At 50.6% G+C, this 25,460-nt stretch overlaps 1 protein-coding gene across 4 annotated transcripts in view; it reads left to right on the forward strand.

Moving 5' to 3' along the window:
* Nucleotides 1-12,336, forward strand: part of NCS1 (neuronal calcium sensor 1) — a 110,039-nt gene extending 97,703 nt beyond the window's left edge. For all 4 annotated transcript variants that reach the window (XM_037879820.2, XM_043530234.1, XM_037879821.2 and 1 more), the window contains 3 exons: nt 553-630; nt 1,691-1,810; nt 5,263-12,336. In XM_037879820.2, coding sequence (XP_037735748.1) covers nt 553-630; nt 1,691-1,789 — 177 coding nt within the window. In that variant the 3' untranslated portion in view covers nt 1,790-1,810; nt 5,263-12,336. The remainder of the gene's footprint in view (nt 1-552; nt 631-1,690; nt 1,811-5,262) is intronic.
* The last annotated feature ends 13,124 nt before the right edge of the window (nt 12,337-25,460 follow it).

The following is a 25,460-nucleotide window of genomic DNA, read 5'->3' on the forward strand; positions in this document are numbered from 1 at the left end:
GGGGAAGGATGTGGGCAGCCCCTGTGGCAGGTCACCCCCCCCCCCGCTTTTGTGGATATGGTGGAGGGGGTTGAGGTGGGGAAGAGCAGGGCGGCCTGCTGGCTAACTCGTCCCCCTAGGGAGCAGAGGTGGCTTCCGACCTGAGGCTCCTGCCATGAGCATGTGACCCCCATCAGCATCACTTGGCTGCCAGCTGGCTGCAGGAGGCTTGTATTCCCACCCTGCCTTCCCAGACTGCTGCAGCCTCAGGTCCCAGTGCTGGAATCATTTGCTCCAAGTGGGGGCAGGGATCGGATGTGGCTCTTCGCTAGGAGTCTCTTGTGACTGGGATGCACGTGAGGTCGGCTGAAAGCTGCCTGCGGTGAAGAGAGCAGGCTTTCCGCAGAGCGGACGGAGCCGCCCAGAACTGTCCTGAAGAGGCTCAGCTCTAGACCGGGGCATTCTTCCCCTAATGCACAGAGAGAGAGTGAGACCCAGACACCTAGCACTGAGGATGCAGCCCAGCCACAAACAGTAAACGTGTGTAAGTTACACTCTCTCCTGTCCCTACAGGGAAACACGGTAGAGCTTCCAGAAGAGGAAAACACACCTGAGAAGAGAGTGGATCGGATTTTCGCTATGATGGACAAGGTGAGACTCGATGGTGACTCTTGTGTGTTTTCTCCTCACCTCTAGGGGGCGGCGGCTGTCACAAGCCCCGCTCTTCCATCTCCCAGACTGGGTCCCGCTCTCCCCACAGGTGCTATGTACCATGAAACCCACCGACCTGTAGTCGTCTCCTCTCACTGTGGACACAAAATCTCACCTATGCAGCCTGCTCAAAGCTTCTGCATGGGCTGGTGGGAGCCCCAGCTACTCAGGGCCTCTCATCATTGGGTGTGACATGGCGCCACATTTGTCAGTGAACCGTTAGTCCCTGATCTAGACTGGGCCCAATGGAGGGGAGGTTTGCCTTACAGTTCCTTCCTGCTTCCAGCTTCCTCCTTGCCTGTGAGTGTGGATTCTTGACCCCAGGCTGGCCTGACCAGGGGTGGATGTGTTGGGTGATCTCATTCCAATGCAGGGCTGAATCAGCAGAGTGCTTAAACCCCAGTGGAGACTTCAAGCAAAGCCTGGGCTTGAGCGCTTGGCTGAATCAGCGTCTCTGGCAGGCTGGCACTTTGGGCTGGACTCAGCCCTGCTGGACTAGAGAGGTGTCACGCCCAGGGGTGAAGTGGGATTTGCCCAGGTGCGTTTCCATCACCGCCTGCCCTGGGGGAAGGGCAGCCTTTGTTTCTACTGCAGGGCCAGAGGAGGCTGCTGAGTGTACCAGCGTATCTATCCCCTTAGCCGTAAACACACCCCAGCCAGCGTGGCCAACTCTCCAGGCCTACTCTTGCCCACTTGGCCCAGTTAGGGCTGCAAAGGCCAGTGGGGCGGCTCCAGAGGAACACGGTGCCCTTCGAATCCACTCCTCAACGTGCACGTGAGGCAGTAGAGAATTGGGGTAGATATCAGGGATGGGACAGAGTCAAGGGGGGCCGGGTCCAAATCTGAATTTCCGTGGAGTTTGGGGCAAGGGATGTTTGGCTCAAAGCTGTCTCTCTTTAATACCAAGCACAGATTGTTCCTCTGGGTCGAGGGCATTTCAATAAAACAATTAGTTGCAACATATTGGCCATCGCCAGCTCTCACGGCCGTTGCCTTTCAGAATGCCGATGGGAAGCTAACGCTGCAGGAGTTCCAGGAAGGCTCCAAAGCCGATCCCTCCATCGTACAGGCACTGTCCCTCTATGACGGACTCGTATAGGCCCCGGGATCCCAAGCTGAGGTAAGCCGAGCAAGGTGGTAGTACTGGGGATCTCTGTTTTTTGTAAGCAGAACTGGCGGTGCTGCCTAGACCGAAGGTTGCCTGACTACCTATTTTCAATTGCTTATAACTTTGCCAAACGTGAACTGTTTGAGCTGAAATTTTCTGTGCTGCGTGTTTGCCTCAGGCTGAACTTTTTTGGGGGCGGGGGATGGGAAGGGGTTTCAGCTGAAACAGTTCAGCCATTTCCTAGAATGATGCTAGGAAAAAATTAGGTTATATTGCCCATATTAAAAATAGTCTTTTAACTGTTTAATTGAAAAGGCCTAGCACCCCCATGCTTTGGAGAAAGAGCTTGAAATTTGGCAGGTGGGTGGCCTTTATATCAGGAAAGTGCCTTGGCCACCCCTGTTAAAATCCGCCCAAATATGGTCACATTATAAACCTTTGAAAAAAATCTCCGTTTCCACATGCACAGTAGAGACTTGTTAGAGTTTGGCAGCGAAAGTCTCCAAAGATTCCATCTTTACTGAGCATGCTCCAGCCTCTCACAGCTCTTACGTGGTGACTAGACTGCACAGGTGCCATCCCTTAAGGTTGCCTGACACTGCCCATTTTCAGTTGCTTATAACTTTGCCAGGAATTGATCAGGGGCTGCAGGGGCTGAGCAGGACTTTCCCTACATAAGAGCGGCCATATTGGGTCAGACCAATGGTCCATCTAGAGCAGTATCCTGTCTTCCAACAGTGGCCAATGCCAGGTGCTTCCAAGGGAATGAACAGAACAGGGCGATCATTAAGTGATTGGACTGTCATCCAGTCCCAGCATCTGGGACAATTGCTCCTCATGGTGCTGGGGTCTGTTGTGGTGCCAGGCACAGGAACTGGGCAGACAGTGTCTTCTGTGCTGTCAATGCTAGATCATAAGAATGGCCATACTGGGTCAGATCAATGGTCCAACTAGCCAGTGTCCTGTATTCTGACAGTGACTGGTGCCAGATGCTTCAGCGGGAATGGATAGAAGAGGGCAATTTCAAGTGATCCATCTCCTGTCGTCCAGTCCTAGCCTCTGGTAACTGGAGGTTTGAGGGCACCCTGAGCATGGGGTTGCGTCCCTACCCATCTTGGCTAAGAGCCATTGATGGATCTATCCTCCATGAACTTACTAATTCTTTTGTGAACCTAGTTATACTGTTGCGCTTCACAACATCCCCTGGCAATGAGTTCCACAGGTTGACTGTGCATGGTGTGGAGAAGTACTTCGCTATGTTTGGGCCCAGGTAACATGGAGCAGCAGGAGGAAGCAGCCACATTAGAATGCAGAGGGGTGAAGAACAGGGAGGAGGGAGAAGAGGAGGGCACAGGAGCCAGGAGGTAAGGGAAAGTAGAGGAAGAAGTGGACAGTGCAGTCTGGGCTATTCCTCAAGCAATGTGAGGTGCCCCAGGGATGAGTCGTCTCTGTCAGGGAAAGTGTGGCAGCATCCAGAGCGTGGAATGAGCTGGACCAAAGCCAAGGAGATCACTCCGTTGTCCCTGTCAGGATGGTGCTGGGATTCCAGCTGGGGCTCAGAGGAACTTCCTCCAGCACATCTCAGTTTTGAGCATCCTAGCACTTAGAGACCACGCTAATAGCCCTAGAAAAACCCAAGACATCACGTGGGACTGTGAAACGAGGCTAGAGCAAAGCCTGGGGAATGCACTGGAAGGAGCAGTCCTGCACTGCCAGGAGGATGGGGCAGATATGAGGTCCAAGGTCTCCTCCGTCTCTGACCCTCACAATTCCATAAGTGAAGCCACACACAGATGCAGTGTGAGGGCCGAGAAAAACCCGTGATGGGTTCATTTTATTTTTGTACCACTTTACCAGGCTGGTTCTTATTTTGCCACATCTGGGGTGGGTGGGAAGAGGGCCCAGACCCAGGGCTAGTCCTACACCCAGATTTGGGGAGGGGTCTCCAAGAAATGATGCTGAATTCAGCCCATCTCTGCATGTTATTGGAATGGGGTGACTGGCACCAATTAGATTAATTAGACTGATTCGCTGCAGATGCTGCATTCCCTGTGCATTATGTTCTCCCCTGAGCCCTAACTCTGCCTCCTTCTGCATGTGCTTGGCTGTTTTTAAGGCGATATGTAGCAAACTCTAGTGGTGAATGCACAAAGGAAAATGCCATTTTGTCAGAAGGGAGCTAGTCGGCAATGCAGGACAAGCTCCTATAGGGGGCCCGATGAGGCCCTGAGCTCAGCAGCAGCCACCTGGCCTGGGGAAAGCTGCTCTTCAGGGCTGTGTGTGCAGTGGTGCAAAGAATAAACTAAGCTGGAGAAGCCAGAGGCTGGGAGGGAGGAGACGACAAACTCTTTAGTGAGTTACTGGGGGATGAGCGGTTGTTAGACTTGGATCTAGTTGGCTCCAAACTCCCCTCTTGGGAGCTTTATAATTCCTACCACCCGACGGGGGAATCGATTCCTTCCTACAATCTTGGGGGACAATCGCAAACACGCTTTCTGATCTTCAGGCATCTACAAGGACTATTGTAGACGACGATACAGTAAAACCTGCCTTGCTGTAAAGGATTTTAAACCAGTGGGGTCCGTGGGGTGACTCACACGGTAGCCACGATGGAAGAGCCCCAGAGGCAGTTGCAAAGTCTGGGGATTGGGGAAGGTGCTTGTGTACTAAGCATCAGTAACACAGCTGGCAGGGTATGATACTGAATAGCCCCTGCACATCAATATTCTGCAGCATTAATCATATGGATGATTATTGAATTGTATCTGTGTATTGTGGGAGCACACAGGTGCTGCACAGATGCAGTCCTTGCCCCAAAAACCTGTCATTAAGAAATGTCTCCAAAATTTTGAATTATGACAGAAAAGGGGGGGTGGGAACCATCAACATTTTCACCCCGACATTCTTCCTTCTCCCCCTTGGAGTTCTTCAGATTTCATAACTTGGATGCTGTTTCCCATTTTTGAAAATTTAAGCCCCGAGAAATGGAGAGGGGGGGGAAGGAGTTTCAGAAGGAGGCAGCGAATTTTTCCATGTTTACCCAGCCAGCTCAACACTGCCAACAGCAAGCTTTGAGAAACTGGCACGGTCCTAACAAATCATGAGACTGGCTAATAAACCAAGAGATTTAAAAAAAGAATAAACCTTAGGTTCTGGAGTTGGCGCCTTGGATGTGTGTGGGGGAGTGTCATATTTCCAAACTTTTTTCCACAGCCAGGATGATGAGAAACATCCATTCTATTTTCAGGGAAAGCATAGAGTCTCGCAAGAATCACCTGACTCCAGGAGCTGGGTCCTTAAGAAGAAAAAAAAAAGATGGCAGGACTTGCAATAAAATGACACAAGTTGGCAGCACCGACTTACCAATACATTTCTTCTTGTCTCTAGTTTCGCTGACTTAAACACAGGTTGACTTGCTTTCTCCTCTTCTCCCCCTTCCCCCCAACCTCCAACTTCTCTTTCAGTTGCCTGGAGGAAGATTCTTTCTGTGCCATCAGACCACCTCAGTAAAGAAGCTTGCCTGTCCCTCTCCAGCCTTCCTCTATGTTACACGAACAAGGGAGGCGCTTGAAGTGTGAGGTCATCCCCCCCCCACTCTGCACTCTGAATTAACCGTGTCCATTTGCCAACTTCTGCTTTCTCAACAACAACAACAACAAAAGGGGGAAAAAAAGAAGAAAAAAGAAAGGAAAAAATAGAAAAAGCAGCGATTTTTTCAGCTTCTGGGGGTGGAAGGGATCATGCATCGCTGTGTGGAGACCCCTCCTGCCTCTCGCTTTTACTTAGTACATTTTTTTTTTGAACGGACTAAAAACACCGACAAATATTTTACATTATTTTCATAGAAAAGCGCAGCATGAAGAAGGAACCAAAAGGTACTGCTGAGGTCTTGGAGCGGGCGGCTGCCGCATGCCGTCCGAGTGCTTGATCGCAATCGGCTTCTGCTTTATCGGGGGGGGGGGAGGATGAGGGGATGGACGATACAAGGCAACTGGAAATGAAAGTTCCACCTCCCCTGCGTTTCCAGCAGCCGCCCAGCCCGTGTCGCTAGGGAGATATGTATATTTTTTGTGATACAGTATTGTGCTTTTTTTTTTTTTTTTGGATGGAGAAAGTGAGGCTTTTGTTACTATGCCTATCTATGTTATCGATATCTTTATTTATTTGTTGTGACCGTTGCTGCTGTGTTTAGTCTTTCGTGTGTTGAAACACCTAGGTGATAAAAGTTGCAAGGTTTACACACTATGGCAGGGGGAGATAGCCTGCGATAGCAATTAAGCCAAAAATATCCCCCCCTCACTATACTGCGCTTTGTCAGCTGGTTGATGTTTTACGGGGGATAATCTAACCCCCTTCTCCTTATTCCCATGCCTCTGGTCCCTGCACCCTGCCCTCCCTCCTTCTCTTCAGAAACTCAGCTAGTACCCCTGACAAATCCCAAGGCGGGGACTGAATGCTGTCCTCCTCTCAACAAATTGTATTTCTGTTGCCCTTACGCAGTCATTTTGCCATCTTGCCTTTGTGTAAAGCAGAATGATGAAATATACCGTATCCAGACATTTCTCTGCATGAAAAGTATTAATGGGGCCAATATTGTTTGAGCTTTAAAATGACCCTGCTTTTTGGAAAATCCCAGGACTGTCGTGTACCTATCTTGTGGGGCGGATGGGGAGTTAATAAAATGGAACCGAATTAACTCCTTGCTAAGCCTCCAGGAGGTTGGGAGCCTGGAGTGCCTGTGGGTTGAGAACAGAGATGGTTGGTTGATTGTACAGTGTAATGTTTTTGAAAAGAACCAGCCGGTCAGTGGAGCTTAGGAGGGTTGTCTAAGCAAACTACAGTTCACAGCTGTTTAAGGCAAAACCCAAAGCCTTGACGTTGTCCAGAGCTACACAGTGCTGCTTAGTGTCCTGGAGAAGGAGGAGGAAGACTGGCTACAGCCTCTTAGTGTTTTGCCACGTTTGCTCTCGTTTGGCAGTTTTAAAGTGCTCTTGAGTTTTGCTCTTTGGGCCATGCATTGAGAGGGAGCTAGAAACACCTTGTTCAGTGGGTCACATCCATTCCTACAGTGCCCAGTTTGGGTCACAAAGATGGACCTGAGCTTTGATGAACAGGAAAACAATCAACGAAACAAATCCGGCCTTGCCCCCTGCCTCATTTCTGCTTGGTCTATCTCCACCTTTGGGCGAAATGGAATAGCACAATAGAAGCACAGTAGCAAACGCACCCAAGACGAGGGCAGGCACGAGCCATGGTTCCTTTGTATGGCTGGGCTGGAACGGAAAACCTCCTGAAGCTTTCCCCAGGAAGGTTTGTGTGGTGCCTGTACACAGAGCAATGGTCAAGTGCCCCATAAACTTTGGAGGCCTTCGCCTTTCCACCCGCGTTTTTGGTCATGCACCCAGAGGTTGGTGCGTTCCCCTGTTGTGCTAGCTAGCCACAGTATTTCTAAGGCTCCGATCATCTTGGGATTCAAACACCAAGCATTGTTCTTCTTCCGACTGTGTATCAAGAACAGCTGCAGAGTAATGGATCGGGAGGCAGGAGGAAGAATCTGCTCTTGGGTTCTCCCAGGCAGTACTTGAAACCTCTCGCGGGAAACCTGTGAAAAGGGCACTGACTCCATCTTTCAGAGCCGAAATCGCTTTTTCCATATATAAATCCCAGTCACTGTGCCAAGCACTGTTTCCCCTTCCTTCTTTCCTCTCCCACCATATCCCTGCAGTGTAACCAGAGCCAGCTGTGCTTTGCCAGAGATGATATACAGCCCAGGTGACCCAGATTTGGCACTCAAATGCCTGCAGGGTGGTGAATGTGGGTGCCTCTTTGCACAGGGGCAGATATCCATAGGAGGGGTGTCTCCTGTCTCCGTAGTCGGGCAGACTTCGAGACTGTCCACACTCTAGGGCTACATAGATTTGAAACGTGAACTCCGGCTCCAAAAAGAGCTCACTTCAGTCACTGGAACTAAAGAAGAAATGTCCATTAGCTGTCACCAGCATTAGGGCTTCTCTTCTGCGTAGGCTGCACTAGGGCGATAGGGGGACACACAGGAGAGTAAGGTCTGATTCCATCCAGCCGTGACACATTTGCACTAGCGTGTGCATAACACTGGCTTTCTTCCAGTGCTTTGCATTCCATGTTCAGTCCTCCATGTGTCACAGAGCACAGATGTTTTAGGATGGCAGCTGCCCCTCAATCTCAGCTCGCTATTGCAGGTTATGGCGGTACCCTGGTTGTGGAAGCACAAGAGTTTTTGGCCTATCACAAGCTTTGGAAACCAGGCAGGCTTTTCTCCACAGTCTGCATCCTCTCTTTACCACCGCCCAGTTACGTTGGAAGTTCTCCCATTCCTGTTCCAGAAGAAAGACGAGTCAGCTGGTATTGTAACTTTCTAGAGCGTGGCCTGATTTCTTTTTGTTTGTTTGTTTTTGGCGTGAAACAAGAGGGGAGTGCTATACCTCCACGCTCATCAGTGTAAGCAACTGCATCTGCCCTGCATTTTGCATTTAATACCACAGTACCTTTTCTTTGGGTGGGGCTGGAAGTTATTTCTCATTGTGTAGTTATAATGATGTCCTTCATCCTTCCCAGCGAGGTCACCCACGCTTTCCAGAGCAATATTTTCAGCTACTGGGTCACAAATGCAGCTGGTATAAATCATTCCCTTGACTTCCATGGAGCAACTCTGATGGATAGCAGCTTGAGGACTGGTCCCTGATGCATGGGCAGCATTGGGTGGGAGGCCTCCTGGCCCACAGAACACCAAGCCTGAAGGCATGGGCTGTGATCAGCACATCGGAGCTGTCTGCAGTAGCCTCAGCCAGCCCAAGGTCCAACCAGCAAATCAAGGACCAAACAGCAGAGGTGGCAGGGGCAGAGAATTAACTCCAGGTGAACTGTACATGTCAATTTTGGCTCCAAGGCTGGAATTTTCAAATGATTGAGGTAGGCACTCAAATCCCAGTAGCACCTAACCCCTAAATCCCAGCCCTAGTGCAGAGTGGCCATCTATGTAAGGTGGCTATTTATTTCCCATGCCCTGACCCAGCACTAGTAAAGAGCTCTTGTCTTGTCCTATGGCTACCTTCCATTTGTAACAATCATACAGAGCACCCAGACATCCCGTCTATACCGTTCTTAAAGGCCATCCCTTTCCACACGTTTCTCTCACTGGTATCAGAAAAGCATAAAGTGTTGGAAGCAGCATGGTCTGTTTCGTTGCTTGTTAAGCTGGGCTTCCTGGGCTTGATTTGTGTGCACGTCCGGCTTGGGTACTTCCAGACAGAACTGAAGGCTTTGTAAAGACCTTGGTCAGTATGCCGCGCAACAGACCTGGCTCCAAATCTAGCTTTAGGGCTCGGGGATGACTCATGCGTTAGCAGGTCAAGAGAGAGAGAGATTTGGGGGGAGGACCACAAAACTGCGTGTTTTGGTTCCCCTCAAAGGCACCAGTCATGCAGTGAGGCCAGAGACCGTCCACTGATGGGTTGCAAATCCCATGGAGTGCTTAGCTTGACTTGAAAATGTGGTAGGAACGTCAGTTTCCCCTCTTGTTCTATTCGCCAGGTAGGCTGGATATTCTGGATCGGCTCTACTGTAACTGATTCCTCCAGGTAGAGGCCTCAAGCCAGAGAAGCACATGCTTAGGTCCACCTTTATTCAGGAAATCACTTAAGCAGGTTCTTAATTTTCATTCCTAAATAAAGATGAGTCCCTGGACTGGGGCTTGAATCATTTCTGACATTGCTTAAAATAATATCCAGCCTCTTCAATGACTCCTGATCCAGAAAGCCCCATCGGTGGAATGTTCTGAAACCAACATGGTTCCACTAGGAAATGATCCTGTATGAGAAGATAGATATTGTACAGAAATAGCATCAAGACACTGCAGCTCTGTATGCTGAGAGGTTTTGTCTTGGGGTTTGACTACGGGCTACTGTAGTATTGTTTTGTAAGGCGGGACCCATTGACTGTGGCACTTCTTGAGGAGACTTGATCAACCTTAGGAAAACTCACCAAACAACTGCTGTGTTTTATTGCAGGACAAATTCTGACCTCATAGGACCTCATCCTGATCCCACTAAAATCAATGGACCAGATCTTCAGCTGGTATAGAGTCAGTGGCTCCATTGATTTTGATGGAGCTACGCCAGTTTATACCAGCTGAGGATCTGGCCCAGTGTGACTTTTGCCATTGACTTCAAGGGGAGCAGGACCATCGTATGAATCTCTATTGAGCCATTGGGATGAGATAAAGGATTTGAAGGTGTCGGAGGGTCCTGAGCTTTTCCTGGGTGCTGCGGGCTCTTTTGGAAAGCCTTGCCTGAAATAAAGGAAGCGAGACAAGGAATTGAACATTTACCATGTTCTCTTTAAGGGCACACAAGTTGTTTTTACACCCAAGAGCAAGGCCTCTCTTCCTTTGAAGCTGGGAGTTGGCTGGCTCCTGCTTTTCCCTTCAATCTGATATGTTACAGGGATGGATGGGTGAAGAATGGAACATACCGCCCTGGTCGTTCCAAGGGAAACTCAATTCCCCTGCTGCTTTGTGGCCAGAATGCTCTCATTTTTGGTAGCTCTCTGCGGTGCCGCCCGACTCACCATTTCTTCCCCCCAGGCTGGTCACTTTCTGATACCGACTGGCGTTTAAGGTGAATGTGACACTTCTGTAACTTCCCCTGCTGATAACTAACTAACCGCACAAAGTTTATAACAATATCCAGGCAAGTGTGAATGTATTTGTTCTGGCACTTTCCTCGGAAAGGCTTTTAAGTTTGGCAGAGGGTTTTCACCTTCCAGTTCATTGTATGAAGGAGCCACCGTACTTCAAGGGACACTCTATAATTGGTCCAGCTCACATAGACCTATTGTTTAACAAATAGATTGTCTTTGCCAGATTTTCAGTAGCAGCAGCTGTCTGTAGCTCAGCAACAAACAACCCCTGGTCTGGGAGCTGCAGAGAGCCCTGATGATTAGCACTCTCGAGTAAGCAAGGAATTTCATGTTTCAGCAAACCGCTTTTATTCAACAACATGGGGGATGCTACTGGATTCAGTGTCTTACTCGGAGAAGCCCCAAGCTCTGTCCATTGCCAGGTCTCTCTCTCTAGCTTACTTCCTGTGAGCTACTAAAAGGCCCAAAAGATGGTGGTGGGCCCCACTGACACACACAGCTAAGGGAGTAAGCGGAATGGAGCCTTTGGCCTCCCTGCCCCGTTAGAAAGGATAGGAAAGAAAGCTGTGTTTGTCAGGGCGAGCGGATCCAGATGGGGCGGGAAAGAAGTGTTGGGTTTGAGCTCACGAGGGCTTCAACTGGTAGGGAGCGCGGAAGAGAAACGTACCGCACAGTGACACCCAAGCTATGGCTGGTTCCTGTCCAGCCCACCTCTCCTAGAGCTGTACCTGAGGTTTTCGCCACAGCCCTGCCTCACCGGCAGTGAAAGATGATTTCTGCTTGGCAATTTTTGCTGACCCTCGCCAACTGCCGCCTTCAGGACAGTGCAGTCCCCTAGCTCAGAGTCACTGTCATACCCCTCTATTCTTTTAATATTTGCAAATTAAAAAGCAGAACAGGTTTTGAGTGAATAAACAGCTTTGGTTGATTAATAAAGAGCCTGTTTCATCTTTTTTTTTGTGACCATGTAAGTTTTCCCTTGTGGACAGGCAAGCCTGTTGCTGGAGCCAGACGTTACCTGCAGGGCTGTTTGAGAACTCAGCAATGGCGTATTTTCTCCCCGAGGGGCAGCATGTTCCAATGGGGAGGGTACGGGACTGGAACTGGTGAGACCTGGGTGCTAGTCGTGCCTCAACCCTTGACTCACTGAGTGGCTTTGGGCAAATCACTTAGCCAAACTTTTCAAACGTGGCCAATGATTTTGGGAGCCTGACTCTGAGATGCCTTCAGCCTTGTTTTCAGAAGTGCTGAGCATCCACCCCTCCAGCAGAAAGCCACGGGAACTGCAGCTTCTCAGCACCCCTGAAAATAAGACAGAAGGCATCTCACCTGAGAAAACGTTGGCCTTAACCTCTCTGTGCCTCAGTTTTCCCATCTGTAAAATGGGGTTGACACCTACCCAGTCTTGTAAAGTGCTTTGAGATCTACATATAAAAATGCTGTCTGAGTGCTAAGTATTATGTGACTATTATTTATTATTAGTGAACCGATTTTGCACAGTCTCTGGAAAATGAAACACAAAGGAACCATGAGTAACGGGGAAATCTCTTCCTCCTGGTTTTGGAATATTCAGTTTATTTCACCAAGTCATTAGCTTTTTAAAAAAAATCTGGGTCATTATTAAAAAACAACAACGGCAACTGATGTGTTTGTTTTTGTGATATTTTCTGTACATTTCCCAAGATGTTCCTGGACTAAAGAGAGAAGAGTGTTGCAGCTGTGACATTTGAAGAAACAACCAGTAACAGAGTTAAAGGTGCATGGCCAGCCTCTGATAACTTGCTTTCTGGCACTAGATGTTATCTGTCACTGTCAGTGTTTCATAGATTAAAATGCGGGATCTGTACTTTCCTTTTCTTTTGTTTTATTTTTCTGTTCGTGTGATAACTGTTGCCGTTTTATATCACCTTTCGCTGTAGTTCTGGATCTTGTCTGGGCTTAGCTGTTTCCTCAAGAAGAAAAAAGATTTGCGATATTTGGAGGGAAGTCAGTCTGGCGGGTCCCCTGACTTATAATAATAAGTTTCCATTGTACAAGACAGAAGGAGAGGGAGATGTGAAGGTTTTTTCCTCTTGACTAGTCATTTAATTATAATGATCTGTAGCACAGGCAAAAGTAGCTATCTACAGCTATTCCCTTGTGAGGAATTTCGTTTTCAATTGCCTTTGAGACGTGTTTTAGCGCTGGGCCACTATTCCACAAACCTCCCATGGGCCACACTCTGAGCAGGGCTCAGTACTTGCATTGATCTTCATTGGACGGTGCAGCTACTCAGGGTCTGGCCCTGCCTTTTCGACAGGTAGAATCGACTTCCACGTGTGCTGATCTCGAGGGCATGGCATCCTGCAGTTTGTTAATCAGTCGAAGAAGCAGAGGACAAAGAAATGGGCCCAATACTCTGCTGATTTAAATGGGTGAAACTGCATAGGCGTTAGTGGAATTGCACCCATTTACACCAGAGGAGAATTCGGTCCAGTGCAGAAAACTAGTAAAGCTCCCATTCCATGGAACAGGCGTAGTCAGGTGAAATGTTTCAACGTGAGAGCAGGGCGAGGAGAGTTGGCTGGTTGCCCGTTGCATTCAGCATGTTGAGTTCACCCTTGAATGTCTGTGAGCAAATCTGCACTGACACAAGCTGTGTTTTTCCCTGCATGTCACCTGGGTGGAGAGTAATACGGTGTGACCTCACGGGGATAGCTTAGATCCTAGACCCTGGGAAAACTGCCTTTCCAATGGTGTGGGATGCAGCCTTCAACTTCCAATAGTCCACGAGACATTCAAAGCTGCCATCTACACATAGTGACAGGTTTCAGAGTAACAGCCGTGTTAGTCTGTATTCGCAAAAAGAAAAGGAGGACTTGTGGCACCTTAGAGACTAACCAATTTATTTGAGCTCATGCTCAAATAAATTGGTTAGTCTCTAAGGTGCCACAAGTCCTCCTTTTCTTTTTGCATCTACACATAGATTCAGAATCCCCAAATTCTGTCGGTGCCACCATAGATACACATGGGTCATTGTGATAGCATCCGGGACTGGCTGTACCAGCTAGCCAGCCACTGGATAAGGAGTAAATCAACATGGGGATTGCAAAGCAGAACAGACAGTGGTAGCCTGGGGTGAGGCCTGAGTTGTGGGAGGATAATTGTCTCTTAAAGAGATCCACAGAAGGCAAACAGGGGAGAACCACTTGGTTTAGTTAGGGTTCAGAGTAGTAGCCATGTTAGTCTGTATCTGCAAAAAGAACAGGAGGACTTGTGGCACCTTAGAGACTAACAAATTTATTTGAGCATTAGCTTTCGTGAGCTACAGCTCACTTCATCGGATGCATGCAGTGGAAAATACAGTCGGGACATTTTATATACACAGAGAACATGAAACAATGGGTGTTACCATGCACACTGTAACGAGAGTGATCAGGTAAGGTGAGCTATTACCAGCAGGAGAGAAAACAAAAACAAAACCTTTTGTAGTGATAATCAAGGTGGGCCATTTCCAGCAGTTGACAATAACATCTGAGGAACAGTGGGGGGGGGGGGGGGAAATAAGCATGGGGAAATAGTTTTACTTTGTGTAAAATGACACATCCACTCCCAGTAGTTAGGAAAGGTCAAATCTGGGTGAGGCGCAATTAGCAGGTAAAAGCAGAGTGACCAGGAGGGTGAAGAAGGATTGATTCGCGTCTGCTTCCTTACTGCACAGATGTCTGCCCCCACTCTGATCTGCAGGAATTGTCCATTCTCTCCCTCCCTCCCTGCTGCTAAGGAAATCAAACGTCCCAAGTCCTTTTGAGTCCCTGTTTTTCAAAGTCGGTTTTAGCAATGGGGCAGGGAATTAGTTTTCGCACTTAGGTCCTTCTCTCGCTCTCTTTCTGTTCCTAAGAACGTTTGTCCACCCCTCGCTCTGTGTCCTCACCGGCAATCAGCTGAGCCCTGGGCTAAGAAACAGCAGGTTCTGCAAAGATCCCCATTTGTAAAGCCCAGGCTCTGTCTGCGTGTCTGCGCTGGTGTCACTCCCTTCGGTTTGGATTGCATGCCCCTTACTGCCTTGTCTTTTAAGTCTTGAGATGAATTCAAGAGCAAAACAAAAAAACAGAACAACAACAACAACAACAACAAAAACCCCACAAAACTCCAGAACTTTGTGACAGTTGAAATAAAAGCTTAATGACAGGAACAAAGTGCACGTGGTCTGTGGTGCACTGCAAAGCCAGGTCCGTGAAATACAGAGAGATTCTCTACCTAGGAACATACGTTCTGTACACATACAAACAACAGACTACAGAGGAAGGGTGAACTGGCCCCACTGAAGTCAATGGCAAAATTCCCTTTGGCTCCAATGGGGCCAGGATTTCACCCAAAAAGAGGAGCCCTTGTATTTTCCAGGCTTCTTGTTCTGTAACCGTTGGCACTAGCTGTATAGTTAGGTTGATCCATGCCCTGGGAATCTCCGTTTGTCCCTCAAGTTTATTGGTTTGGGGCAGGATTCTTCTACCTCTGCTTTGGACCCCTGAGGATGATTCCTATAGACATTCAAGCAGCCCCTTATGCCACACACCACTGCTGGTAGGACTATCCGTGCAGCCAGGTGTTCTCCATAACAAGTAAAGGCATCAAAATCTGGCCCCGGGGAGACATACCTTACTCCACGAATATCCCCCTGAATTCAGTTTGGCTCAGAAGCATGGTCTGCAGGATCTAATTTGAGCTTGTCTCTTAATGAGCTCCATGAAAAGCCAGCATCTCCATCAACTTCCTACCATGCTGGGAAATCCCTGGGACGCCCCCTGGAGTAAGGCTGTACTTGGCCTGAGGAGGGGTGGCAGAATCCGGCCTTTTAAAAGGTTTTGTTGCCCAACATTTGTTTGAAATCTTGGCTGCGACGAGCATTTGCTTGCCTTCCAAGCAGCCTGCTTCACCCAGCCCCATCATCGGGGCTGGCAGTCGGGAAGAGGGAGCTCCTGCCAGGGTTGTCTGGTTCCCAGGGGTGATTCAGGGGAGCGGTGCGGCCTCGTGAGGTGGAAGACGCTATGTTGCTGAAGGAGCCTGGAAGAATGCTGGGAACTGGACTGGACACCGCCAGGGAGGGACGTTCCAGCTCTTTCCACAGTGAGGTGAAGGATGGAACGTGGAGAGAGGACCTGGTTTGCAACACCCGCTTTGAGGAAACCCCTTTGGGACGTGAAAGGACAGGTAAAGGCAATCCCAGAAACCTCCCAAAGGGCAAGCAAGGGGTGGTTTGTGTAGCACAAACCCCACAGGTGCCGACTTTTCATTGTGCCTGGGGGGGGCTCGACCCCTACACTCCACACCTTCCGTCAGTGCCACACCCCTGCCCCTGCTCCACCCCCTCGTGCCTCTTCCCACCCCGTTCCGCTCCCTCCCCCGAGCATGCCACGTCCTCGCTCCTCCCCCTTCTCCTCCCCAGCCTCCTCCATGCCGCAAAACAGCTGATTGCAGCAGGCCGGAGGCACGAGGAGGGTGGGGCCGGCGGGCAGGCGGGAAGCACTGGGGGGGAAGGGAAGGGGCTGGGAGGGGGGCTGCCATTTTTCCCCTGGGGGTGCTCCAGCCCTGGAGCACCCACAGAGTCGGCGCCTATGGCAAGCCCAACACAAGGGTTTCCAGGACAATGAGCTAAACAGGGACTGCTGAGGATCAGGCCATAGATGGCGCCAGATGTCCGAGGAAGTGAGCCGCTCCAAATGAGAAATATGCCACTGCTTATATATGGCAGGCCATTGATCTCTCCAGGCTGGGGACTTGACCATGTGCTTTGTAATACGTTTGAGTGCGGGCTGCCATATTAAGTCCATAGAGAGGCCCTAAAATAATGAGTCCCTGTAAATTCTTCCCATTCATACATTAATCAGTCAGGGGGCTCATCCAGCTGCATCTGTTTCTTTATGTACCTTGTGCTCAAACTCCTTTGACATCACCTGGCTCCTGGGTTGCCAACTCTCTATTTGCAGAAAACCGAACACCCTTGCCCCGCCCCTTTTCTGTGGCACGCTCCACTCATTCCATCCCCCTCCCTCTGTCACTCACTCTTCCCCACCCTCACTCACTCATTTTCACCCAGCTGGGGCAGGGGGTTGAGGTGTGGGGGGGAAGGTGGCGGTGAGGCTCCGTCTGCGGGTATGGGCTCTGAGGTGGGGCTGGGTTTTGGGGTGCAGGAGGGGGCTCCGGGGTGGGGGTGCAGGAGGAGGTGCAGGCTGTGGGCGGCACTTACCTCAGGCAGCTCCCAGAAAGCTGCTGGCATCTCCCTCCAGCTCCTAAGCAGAGGTGCGACCACGTGGCTCTGCGCACTGCAGGTGCCTGCAGGCACCGCCCCTCAGCTCCCATTGGCCACAGTTCCTGGCCAATGGGAGCAGCTGAGCTGGCACTGGGAATGGGGTCAGTGCGCAGAGCCCCCGTGGCCGTCCCTCTGCCTAGGAGCTAGAGGGAGATGCCGACAGCTTCCCGGGAATCGCGCGGAGCTGGGTAGGGAGCCTGCCTGTACTGCCGACCAGACTTTTAATGGCCCGGTCAAAGTGGTGCTGACCGGAGCCACCAAGGTCCCTTTCCTACCGGAATTTATGATCGAAAACTGGACACCTGGCAACCCTAGGCTCCTCCCATTCCTTTGGTCTGATTGCGCGGCACCATAAACTTTAATCTCCAGTGGGTTCTTTTGCTGGTTTCCTCACCACAACAGCTGGGGAAAGGCTGTAACCCGAAGGCTTAGCGTTCCCACCGGGGTTCCCCTCCAGCCTTTACCTCTTGAGGCCTGCACGCAGGGGCCGGGGCCACACGTTTGACTCCCAGGCTGGAAATGGGGGGGTAACAAGCACGGGGGCTCCTTGCTGATCCTTCGCTGCCCACCAATGGCTGCTAACCGCTCTGGCTCAGGGCAGCACCACGAACGAACAAGGCTGCCGGGAGTTGGCAGCTGGAAGGAGCAAGTTAGTTCATGTCTCTAAAAAGAGCCGGGTAGGACTGCGGGGGGGTGGGGCGTACAGGTGCGGGGGGGCGGCACAAGCTCATTCCAGGCCGGAATGTGGCATCCATTCTCAGCCTGGAGAAAAATGAGGCTGGATTGAGGCTGGGGGTGGGGGGGTTGCTGTGGTTTTTATTTTATTTTAATCCTGTTATTCTTCTTCTGCTTTTCATATGGGCCTGTGAGATTAATGCTGGGGCCCCCTCTCTTCACCCGCCGAGCATACCCTGCCCACGTGCTGGGGGTTACACTCTGCGCCCCTTTCCCCCTCTGTGGATGGAGAGGGAGACACGATGGCTTTAGCCCACCAGGCTCCTTTGGTTTCACTGGTGACCCTGAAGGGGCATCACACTGGGGCAATGCTTTGTCTTTAGGCTGGACTCAAACAGGCCTAGAAGGGAAAGGAGCTAGAGTCTGTCTCCAGCCCCCTGAGCCGCCCACTCCCTAATAATTTTGGGTGGCACATCGCTGTACCCATAGCCCCACCAGCTCCATTCATGGTGTGCGGCGTGATTCAATGTCAGGACGGGTCTCACTGTCTGGCCCTTTAGTTGCTCTTCTCTGAGCTTCCTCCCATTTAGCCCACAAACCAATGCGGCTCCTCAGGGGCAGGCTCTCCTAAAACTGGCTTTTGTCCATATTCAGATTGACCCTGTGCTGCCCTCTATCTGTCCTGTGAACTCAGGCCCTTGGGGGAGGGAGCGGGGATGCGGGGTGCTAGACAGACACAATTCTTTCAGTTAGGGCCATGCTTTACTCCTGCTGAGTAACCTGCGGAGTTGAGAGTCCCTGTGTATTTGTTAATACAACTGACCATCATGTCGCTGCAGATTTGATATCCCAGCAGTGACAAAAAGCATCTCCCTGCCAGTATTTTTCCAACCACCCCGAAGTATGCAGCAGTGCCCTTACAAGGGTGAACCCTACCCTGCAGCCATCCCCCCAACCTGCCAAAGCGTAATCCCCTGGGCACCTTAAGGCCACCAACTAACACACCTGCTTGCAGAATTCAGTTCGTCTCCACTTACAACCTGGCAGGGCCACCAGCTGGGGAGGACTGGTGAGATCCAAGCTTAAGAAATGGACTGAGACAGATGCTCTTGTTTGGTGAGGGCAGCGGAGTACAGGTGTCCTCCCTGGGAGTTATGCCGTCATCTTTCACGGGTGGATTAGACACATTCGCTGGCCGCGTATGCCGGGCACTGCTCTTGCATGTGGCAGGCCAAGGGAGGCTGTGGCCTGGCCTGGCCTCCCTTCTGACCTGAGACCAATCACAGACGTGTCCTTTGGCAGACTGACAGACTGTGTTTAGTTTAGAAGGCCCTTTGGCAGGGCCCCTTGGCAGGCTTTATAGCTGATCCGAACGGCTGCCGTTTTCCTGTGTGCTTCCATTGTTCACGGTCTGGTGGTTAAAGCGAGGGGCTGGCAATTCTACCACGGCCCTAATGCAGGCTGCCCGTGTGTCCGAAGGCAAATTGTTGAGCCTTTCTGTGCCCCCATACGCCCAGGACAGTGGTGTCATTCACCAATGTTTGCAGAAGTGCTGGGGATGGAGGACACAGTGGGACTGCCCAGGGCCTGCCTGCCTGTAGCAGACTGATGATTGTTTATATTCTTTCATGCTGGTGCTCTTAGCTTCTGCTCCATGTTCCTGGTGTCCAGCCCAAGATCCTGCTGCATGTCCTGAACCTTCCACACATCCTCCCCCAAGCCCAATGCTTCTCTTCCAGCTACTCTTCCTGGGACGAGCAGGTAATGGTCGACCCCGTCTTAGCCATTCTTTTCCCATGGTAGCTGTTCTTTGCCAAGATAGCTTCTAATCTGCCCCGTATGCTCTGGCCTTTTATTATTTCCCATTGCACTGCCCATGAGTGCAGCCTTTTCACTCCATACTCCTTCCCCATCTTGTTCCGCTCTCCAGCCATTGTTTCCTGTAGTCCCTGTGCTTAGCATGTGCAGTAAAGTGCTGGCATTCTTGGTTTGGCTGCAACTGATGATGGTGTTTGATTTTAATGTCTTGTAATTGTATCTTCCAGAATCTAATTGCGCTTCCCCTGTCCCTCCTCTTCTCCCTCCCTGACCATTATGTCTGTTTGAGCAATTTGGATAGATAGAGAAGGGGCCACTGAGCTGCATGCATGGATTATGCTTTTAACATCCTCTAAAACTGCTTTTGCAATTTGGATAGATAGAGAAGGGGCCACTGAGCTGCATGCATGGATTATGCTTTTAACATCCTCTAAAACTGCTTTTGCAGTTTCAGTCTGCCAAGTCTTCTGGAAATAAGCCCTGAAAGTCTTGTGCAAATCCTTTGGCACAGCACATCTCGATTTCTTTTCTGTCTTAACAATGTGACTAATTATTGTTGGGAGTCCAGAGAAGATGGCTTAGTGGTGCAGGCTTCAGGCTTTAAGCAACTAGGCTGTCTACACTGAAACCTCGCACCATTCCAGCTCCATTTCTGGGATCCCCAGTGTAGACTGGCCACTGGCATTTCTACCGCATTGTCCAACGCTATTCAAAGCAATACCAGGTGTGGAAGTGTCATAGAAGGCAGCACGGTCAGTGGATAAAGCACTCACTTATGGGACAGGAGACAGGGGTCTTATCCCTCCATTACTGACTCGCTATGTCACCGTGGGCAAGTCACTACCTCTCTCTGCCCCTCCAACCGTTGTCATGTCTAGTCAGATTGTAAATTCCGTCTCTCACTATGTATATTGTCACCCCTCCGCTCTGCAGAGTGGTAGCAGATGTCTGGGCACTTCAGAAGGAGAAATTAGTGTAAGCTGTTTTCTTTATTCTCTATACACCAGTCCTGGAACAGAGGTTGTCACAAACGGGATGCAGCCAATTCTCTCATTCAGTAAGCTCAGCCCATCCAACAACACCCTGTTCCTCAGAAGAACTCTGCCCCAACAACAGGCTCTACTTCGATGAAGGGAGAGAACAGACTTCCCTGCTGCCTGCCGCAGCTCTCCCAAAGAATTTGCATCACAAAACTGACAGCAATGGAGCTCTTCTTCAGACTGAACAGTGCTTGCATGCTAAGAAAAACGGCTTGTAAGACTATGTGTAACAGGTCCACCTGCCAACTCCTGCCATTCCAGGATTGCAATGCCGAGCGCAAGGGGGCACAGACTGCATCTCTGGGTGCTCTTGTAATATACACAACGAATAATAAGAAAACGCCAGTGCCCTATCTACATGAGCAATGGGGGATTTGCACTGCGATGCAGCACTCACGGGAGGTTTCCTGCCAATGGATCATGTAGCTAAAAGCACAGAACTCCTGCAAGCACAGGGTCAAATCCCAAAGGAGTTGACTGCATTCTTCCCAGGTACATAAACAGAGTTCCCTGCAGTGTGCCGGGGGCTGCAGGGGACCTTTCTGATGAGAGCTGGACAATAGAGGTTCTTTATGGACACAGAGGAGGGATTTTTCAAAAGCGCTGAGCCCTGGCCTAACTCTGCTCCCGCTGGAAGCACTGGTAAAGCTCTCATTGATGTCAAGGGGAACAGAGTTACGCCAACGCCGAGCACTTTGGAAAAACTCACCCTGCGGATCCTACAGCACTTCTAACCTGAGCAGGGGTTTGGCCTGGTGTCCTCAGCCAAGAAAGCCCCAACCCTGACTTGTGCAACGTGCACTGGTTGGAGGAGATGCAGACCTGGCTGCATTTTGGGGATGCAGTGAGTTTGTCAAGCATTTTGACAGGGGACACGGGCACGGACCTGATTCCTGGTGAAGAAAGAGTTAAATCTTTCCCTCTTCCCCTCCCATTGCTCAGGGGGAGAGCTAGAAGAGAGGCTGCTGGGATGGCAGAGAAGGGTGGAAAAAACTGGCTTACTCCTATTTCCTAACGGAGCTGGGCTTGCTTTCTGCTTACTAATAATATCCCTCGTGGGCAAGTCCTTAGTGACTGCCCGTGTCTCCTTTCTGCTGTGTCCTCCCCCCAGCTGATAAGCACTGGGGGTTCCCTTGGCAGAGAAGGTGCCATATCTATATAAATAGATTAGAAAACATCTCCAGCCCTTGTGAGAGTGCCACACTGCCCAGCAGGAGACCTGTGATTGAGTGCTGGTCCTGGTTGGGGTGGTGTCTGTAGCAAGAGCGGCTCTAAAGCCGGCCTGTCTCCTTAGAGATCTAGTGGAGGGAAAAGGGCCAAGAGTCCGTGCATAGAAACGTCTGTGTGCAAATCAGCATGTATGTGCAAGCCTGACTCCTAACCACTCCCGAAAGTATGGGCTGAAGCCTCTAAACCAGTAGTTCTCAACCAGGAGTCCAGAGCCCCCTAGGGGGCCTCGAGCAGGTTTCAGGGGGGCCTCCAAGCAGGGCCAGCATCGGCCTCGCGGGGGTCCAGGGCAGAAAGCCAAAGTCCCACGGCATGGGGCTGAAGCCCCGGGCCCTGAGCCCCGCCACTGGGGGCTGATGCTGAAGCCTGAGCAATGTAGCTTTGTGGGGGCCCCTGTGGCGAGGGGCCCCAGGCAATTGCCCTGCTTGCTACCCCCTAACGCCGGCCCTGGCTTTTATATGCAGAAAACCAGTTATTGTGACACAGGTGGGGCGTGGAGTTTTTATAGCATGTGGGGCGGGGGGGCTCAGAAAGGAAAAGGTTGAGAACCTCTCTGCTCTAAACCACTTCCCTGAGGCTGATTGTCCTCTAACCTCATTTTAGTTACACTGTGCCAGAAGCAGCCCCTTACTCAGGAGCACGGCGGGGAGCGAGCGTGCAGGGAGGTGATCAGCATGCATGCGCTGCAGATGGCTCCGGAAGATCTCCCCTTGCTGGCATTCGTAGGTCCCTTAGCCTGCCTGTGGACCCAGACACTAGAGGGTAGCATTGCTCGCAAAAGCCGGTAGGTAACAAAGTGAGCTGTAGCTCACGAAAACTTATGCTCTAATAAATTTGTTAGTCTCTAAGGTGCCACAAGTCCTCCTGTTCTTTTTGCGGATACAGGCTAACACGGCTGCTACTCTGAAAAGTGAGCACAGACAGCATGGAAGTAGGTTCTCTGTGGACCCCTTTCCTCCTGAGAGAGTGGGAGCCCCTCCTGGGCCCAGCCCAAAGCTGGGGCTCTGCTGAAAAGAAGCAGTCATGAGTTGAACCCGCTCCCAACTGGGAGGGAGGTGAACAAGCAAAGGGTGTGTGACCCAGGGGCCTGCATTTCCCTCACATCCCTGGCTAATGTGGATTTTACATGCCCTGTGCAGCCACCATCCCCGGGAGGAAGCTGTGGCTACAAACCAGTTTACTTTCCAAGTAAGTAAAAGTGCCCTGGGAAGGCAACGAACGACTGGGCTTCAGGCCCTGCCACCTCCCGTCGGTGTTTCCAGCAGAACTGGAAACGCTTGCACGCTGCTGGGACCCATGTTCTCTCTCCTCCTCCCAGGGCTTTTTCAGCCGATGAAGAGATGGCTACATGCTTGGAGAGGGTCATACCACGCACAGTGACGCTCCCCTTGCGTGAATCCCCTCGCCTGGCTGTGTCTGCTCTTGGACCACCCCTCAGTAGGGGGCCTGAGTGCAGAACAATCCTGCTCGGTTAAAAAGGATGTTTATTAATAAAAGGGGAAAAGAGCCAGGGTCAGGCGTGGCTGGAATTGCTCTCCTGATGGGCTCCAGTGGGGCTAGGAAGTAAAGGTTGCTCAGTAGCAATAGATAAGGTAATTACAGGGAATTAGCCACCCAAGCATTTTTGGAAGGTGACTGATAGAAAACAACCAGCGAAATACCAGGGAGCCTCTTAAGGCACCAGACCAGCCAGCTTCCCCACATGCAGCAGGTTCAGACACAAGTGTTTCTGTGACTACGCCGTCTAGAGTGAAAAAATTAAATTGGATGGAGTCTGTTGTCACTGGAAAAAGAAAAGGAGGACTTGTGGCACCTTAGAGACTAACCAATTTATTTGAGTATGAGCTTTCGTGAGCTACAGCTCACTTCATCAGTCACCTTCACATTCCTCCAGCGTCCATCTGGGAAGCGTGACCCCTGCAATGCATCAGATGTTCACCTGCTGGTGTGGTTACAGCTTCCTGCCTTAGAGGCTGTTCATCGAGTCCACACCCCCCAGCTCATTCTCCTCGCCCTGCTAACTGAAGAGGGGACCACGCGCCCAGCTGCTGTATCCCAGTGCAGGAGGGCAACACCTTTTGCTGTTGCTTTGCAGACAATATTGTGTTCTGTGAAGTGGGTGGATGAAGGCAGGTTGGAGCTGGTTTGTGGGTGGAGCAGTAAATTAGACAGAAGCACACAGCTGATTGCTGCTGGCTGACTTGAGGAGGAGGGTGGGGGGATACCGAGTGGAAAGAACAAAGGAATAGTTCCCACCTGGAAGCGTCCATCCGCGAGGCTGCCATACACCAGATTCGGTGTATCTGGGACCTTTATCAAGCCCTGCCTGTGAACATTAACACTGGCATGGTCCCAGTGCTCCTATTTGTTTCTTTAAAGACTCTCTTTCCAAGATTGACATTACCATACATCTCTCCCTTCTTGTTTTCTTCCGTGTTTCCTTGGTAGGATGTGCTGCGTCAGGAACTAGTGACAGGGAAGTTAAACATCTCCTCTAAGTAAGCCAAAAGGAGGGGGGCCTCCCTGCTGCACTAAGGCCTTTTCTACATACACAGTTGCATGGGTTTAACTTGTGATTTGAAAGCTGTTTAGTTAAACCTGCACAAAAGGCTGTGTGGACACTCTTACTTTGGTTTAAATCAGGTTTATTCTGGTTTATCTTAAATTGATTAGGGAGGATTAAGCTAAAGATTAAATCTGCTACTTTTAAACCGAAATGAGTGTGCACTGAGGGGTTTGCACCAGTTTAACTGAGCGGTTGCAGGCTTGTGTGTAGACAAGGCCTATGATTCTGATCTGACATTGCTCTGTTACTCGTAGGCCACTCCATGCGAGTCTGGTGGGTTGCACGGATAGAACTCAGATCAGAATTTGGCCCAGAGAATGAGAAAATGGAGAGAGGGTTCCATGAGTCTGGCTGCAAAGCATGGAGAGAGGCACTGAGTTCACTGCCTGGGGGCTCTTTCCTCCCTGCCTTGCCTTTTCGCCTACTGACCTTAGCAAATGATTAATCCCTGAATCCCCTTTCTTAAGGAACTGATTGAGCAACAGCTAGGAGTCCTTGCCGCACCTTAGAGACTAATAAATTGGACTCCTCCTTGTTTTTGCTGATACAGACTAACGGGGCTACCACTCTGAAACCTGAGCAACAAGCTGAGTGTCTTACTCAGATGGCCCAGATAAGGTCTGAAGAGCTCAGTGGCTTATCTTTAAGGGGACTAGAAATCTTGCCCACAGGGTCTTCCCCCCTCTGCCCCACCCCCAATTATTTGTTCCCTGGCTTTAAATGATCCATAACTTCACAGACAAGGAATGCATTTCCCACCCCACCCCTTGTTCTACATTTCTCTGTGTTTGCATTACCATTTGTAAGATATTACTGTGGGCTGCAGCTTGGAGGCTGGTAGTGTGGCTTTCTCCTGCACCCCCCTTCCCAGGCCATGCACATCTAAGTCATCCTACGGGCCTTTCTAGCTGTGGGGCTGTGTCTGCCATTTGTGCTGAGAATCCAGCCAGCCTCCTCAAGCTGCACCAGAGATCTGCCCAGTTCTGTGTTTTCAGGGGAATGCACCTGGTATGCTTGGAGTGGCCTCATCGGCTGCTCCCTTTACATCTCAGCGAACATCCAGCTGTCCTCTCATCCTGTACATCTTCCCTTCTTGGCCAGTCTCCCCACATCCATTCAGCTGCTTGCCCCGTGTCCTCCTCTGACCCCCTGTGTCATTCAGCCTGTGGCTGCTGGCTTGAGAGAGGAGTGTTTGAGTCGGGGTGTGGGGGAGACGAACAGGCTAGTATTTCAGTGAATAATGTGGGCTTTAGGACCTGCTTCCAATCGCCCCTTCCTCCAGCTCCCACCCACCGCCTCACCAGGGGAGTTGCTCAGAAAGCGCTTTTCTTCTCCCTTGCAAAAGTTGAACTTTGGAGGATTTTCCTTCAT

Source organism: Chelonia mydas, chromosome 16 (genome assembly GCF_015237465.2).
Source record: "Chelonia mydas isolate rCheMyd1 chromosome 16, rCheMyd1.pri.v2, whole genome shotgun sequence".
NCBI classification, from domain to species: Eukaryota; Metazoa; Chordata; order Testudines; family Cheloniidae; genus Chelonia; species Chelonia mydas.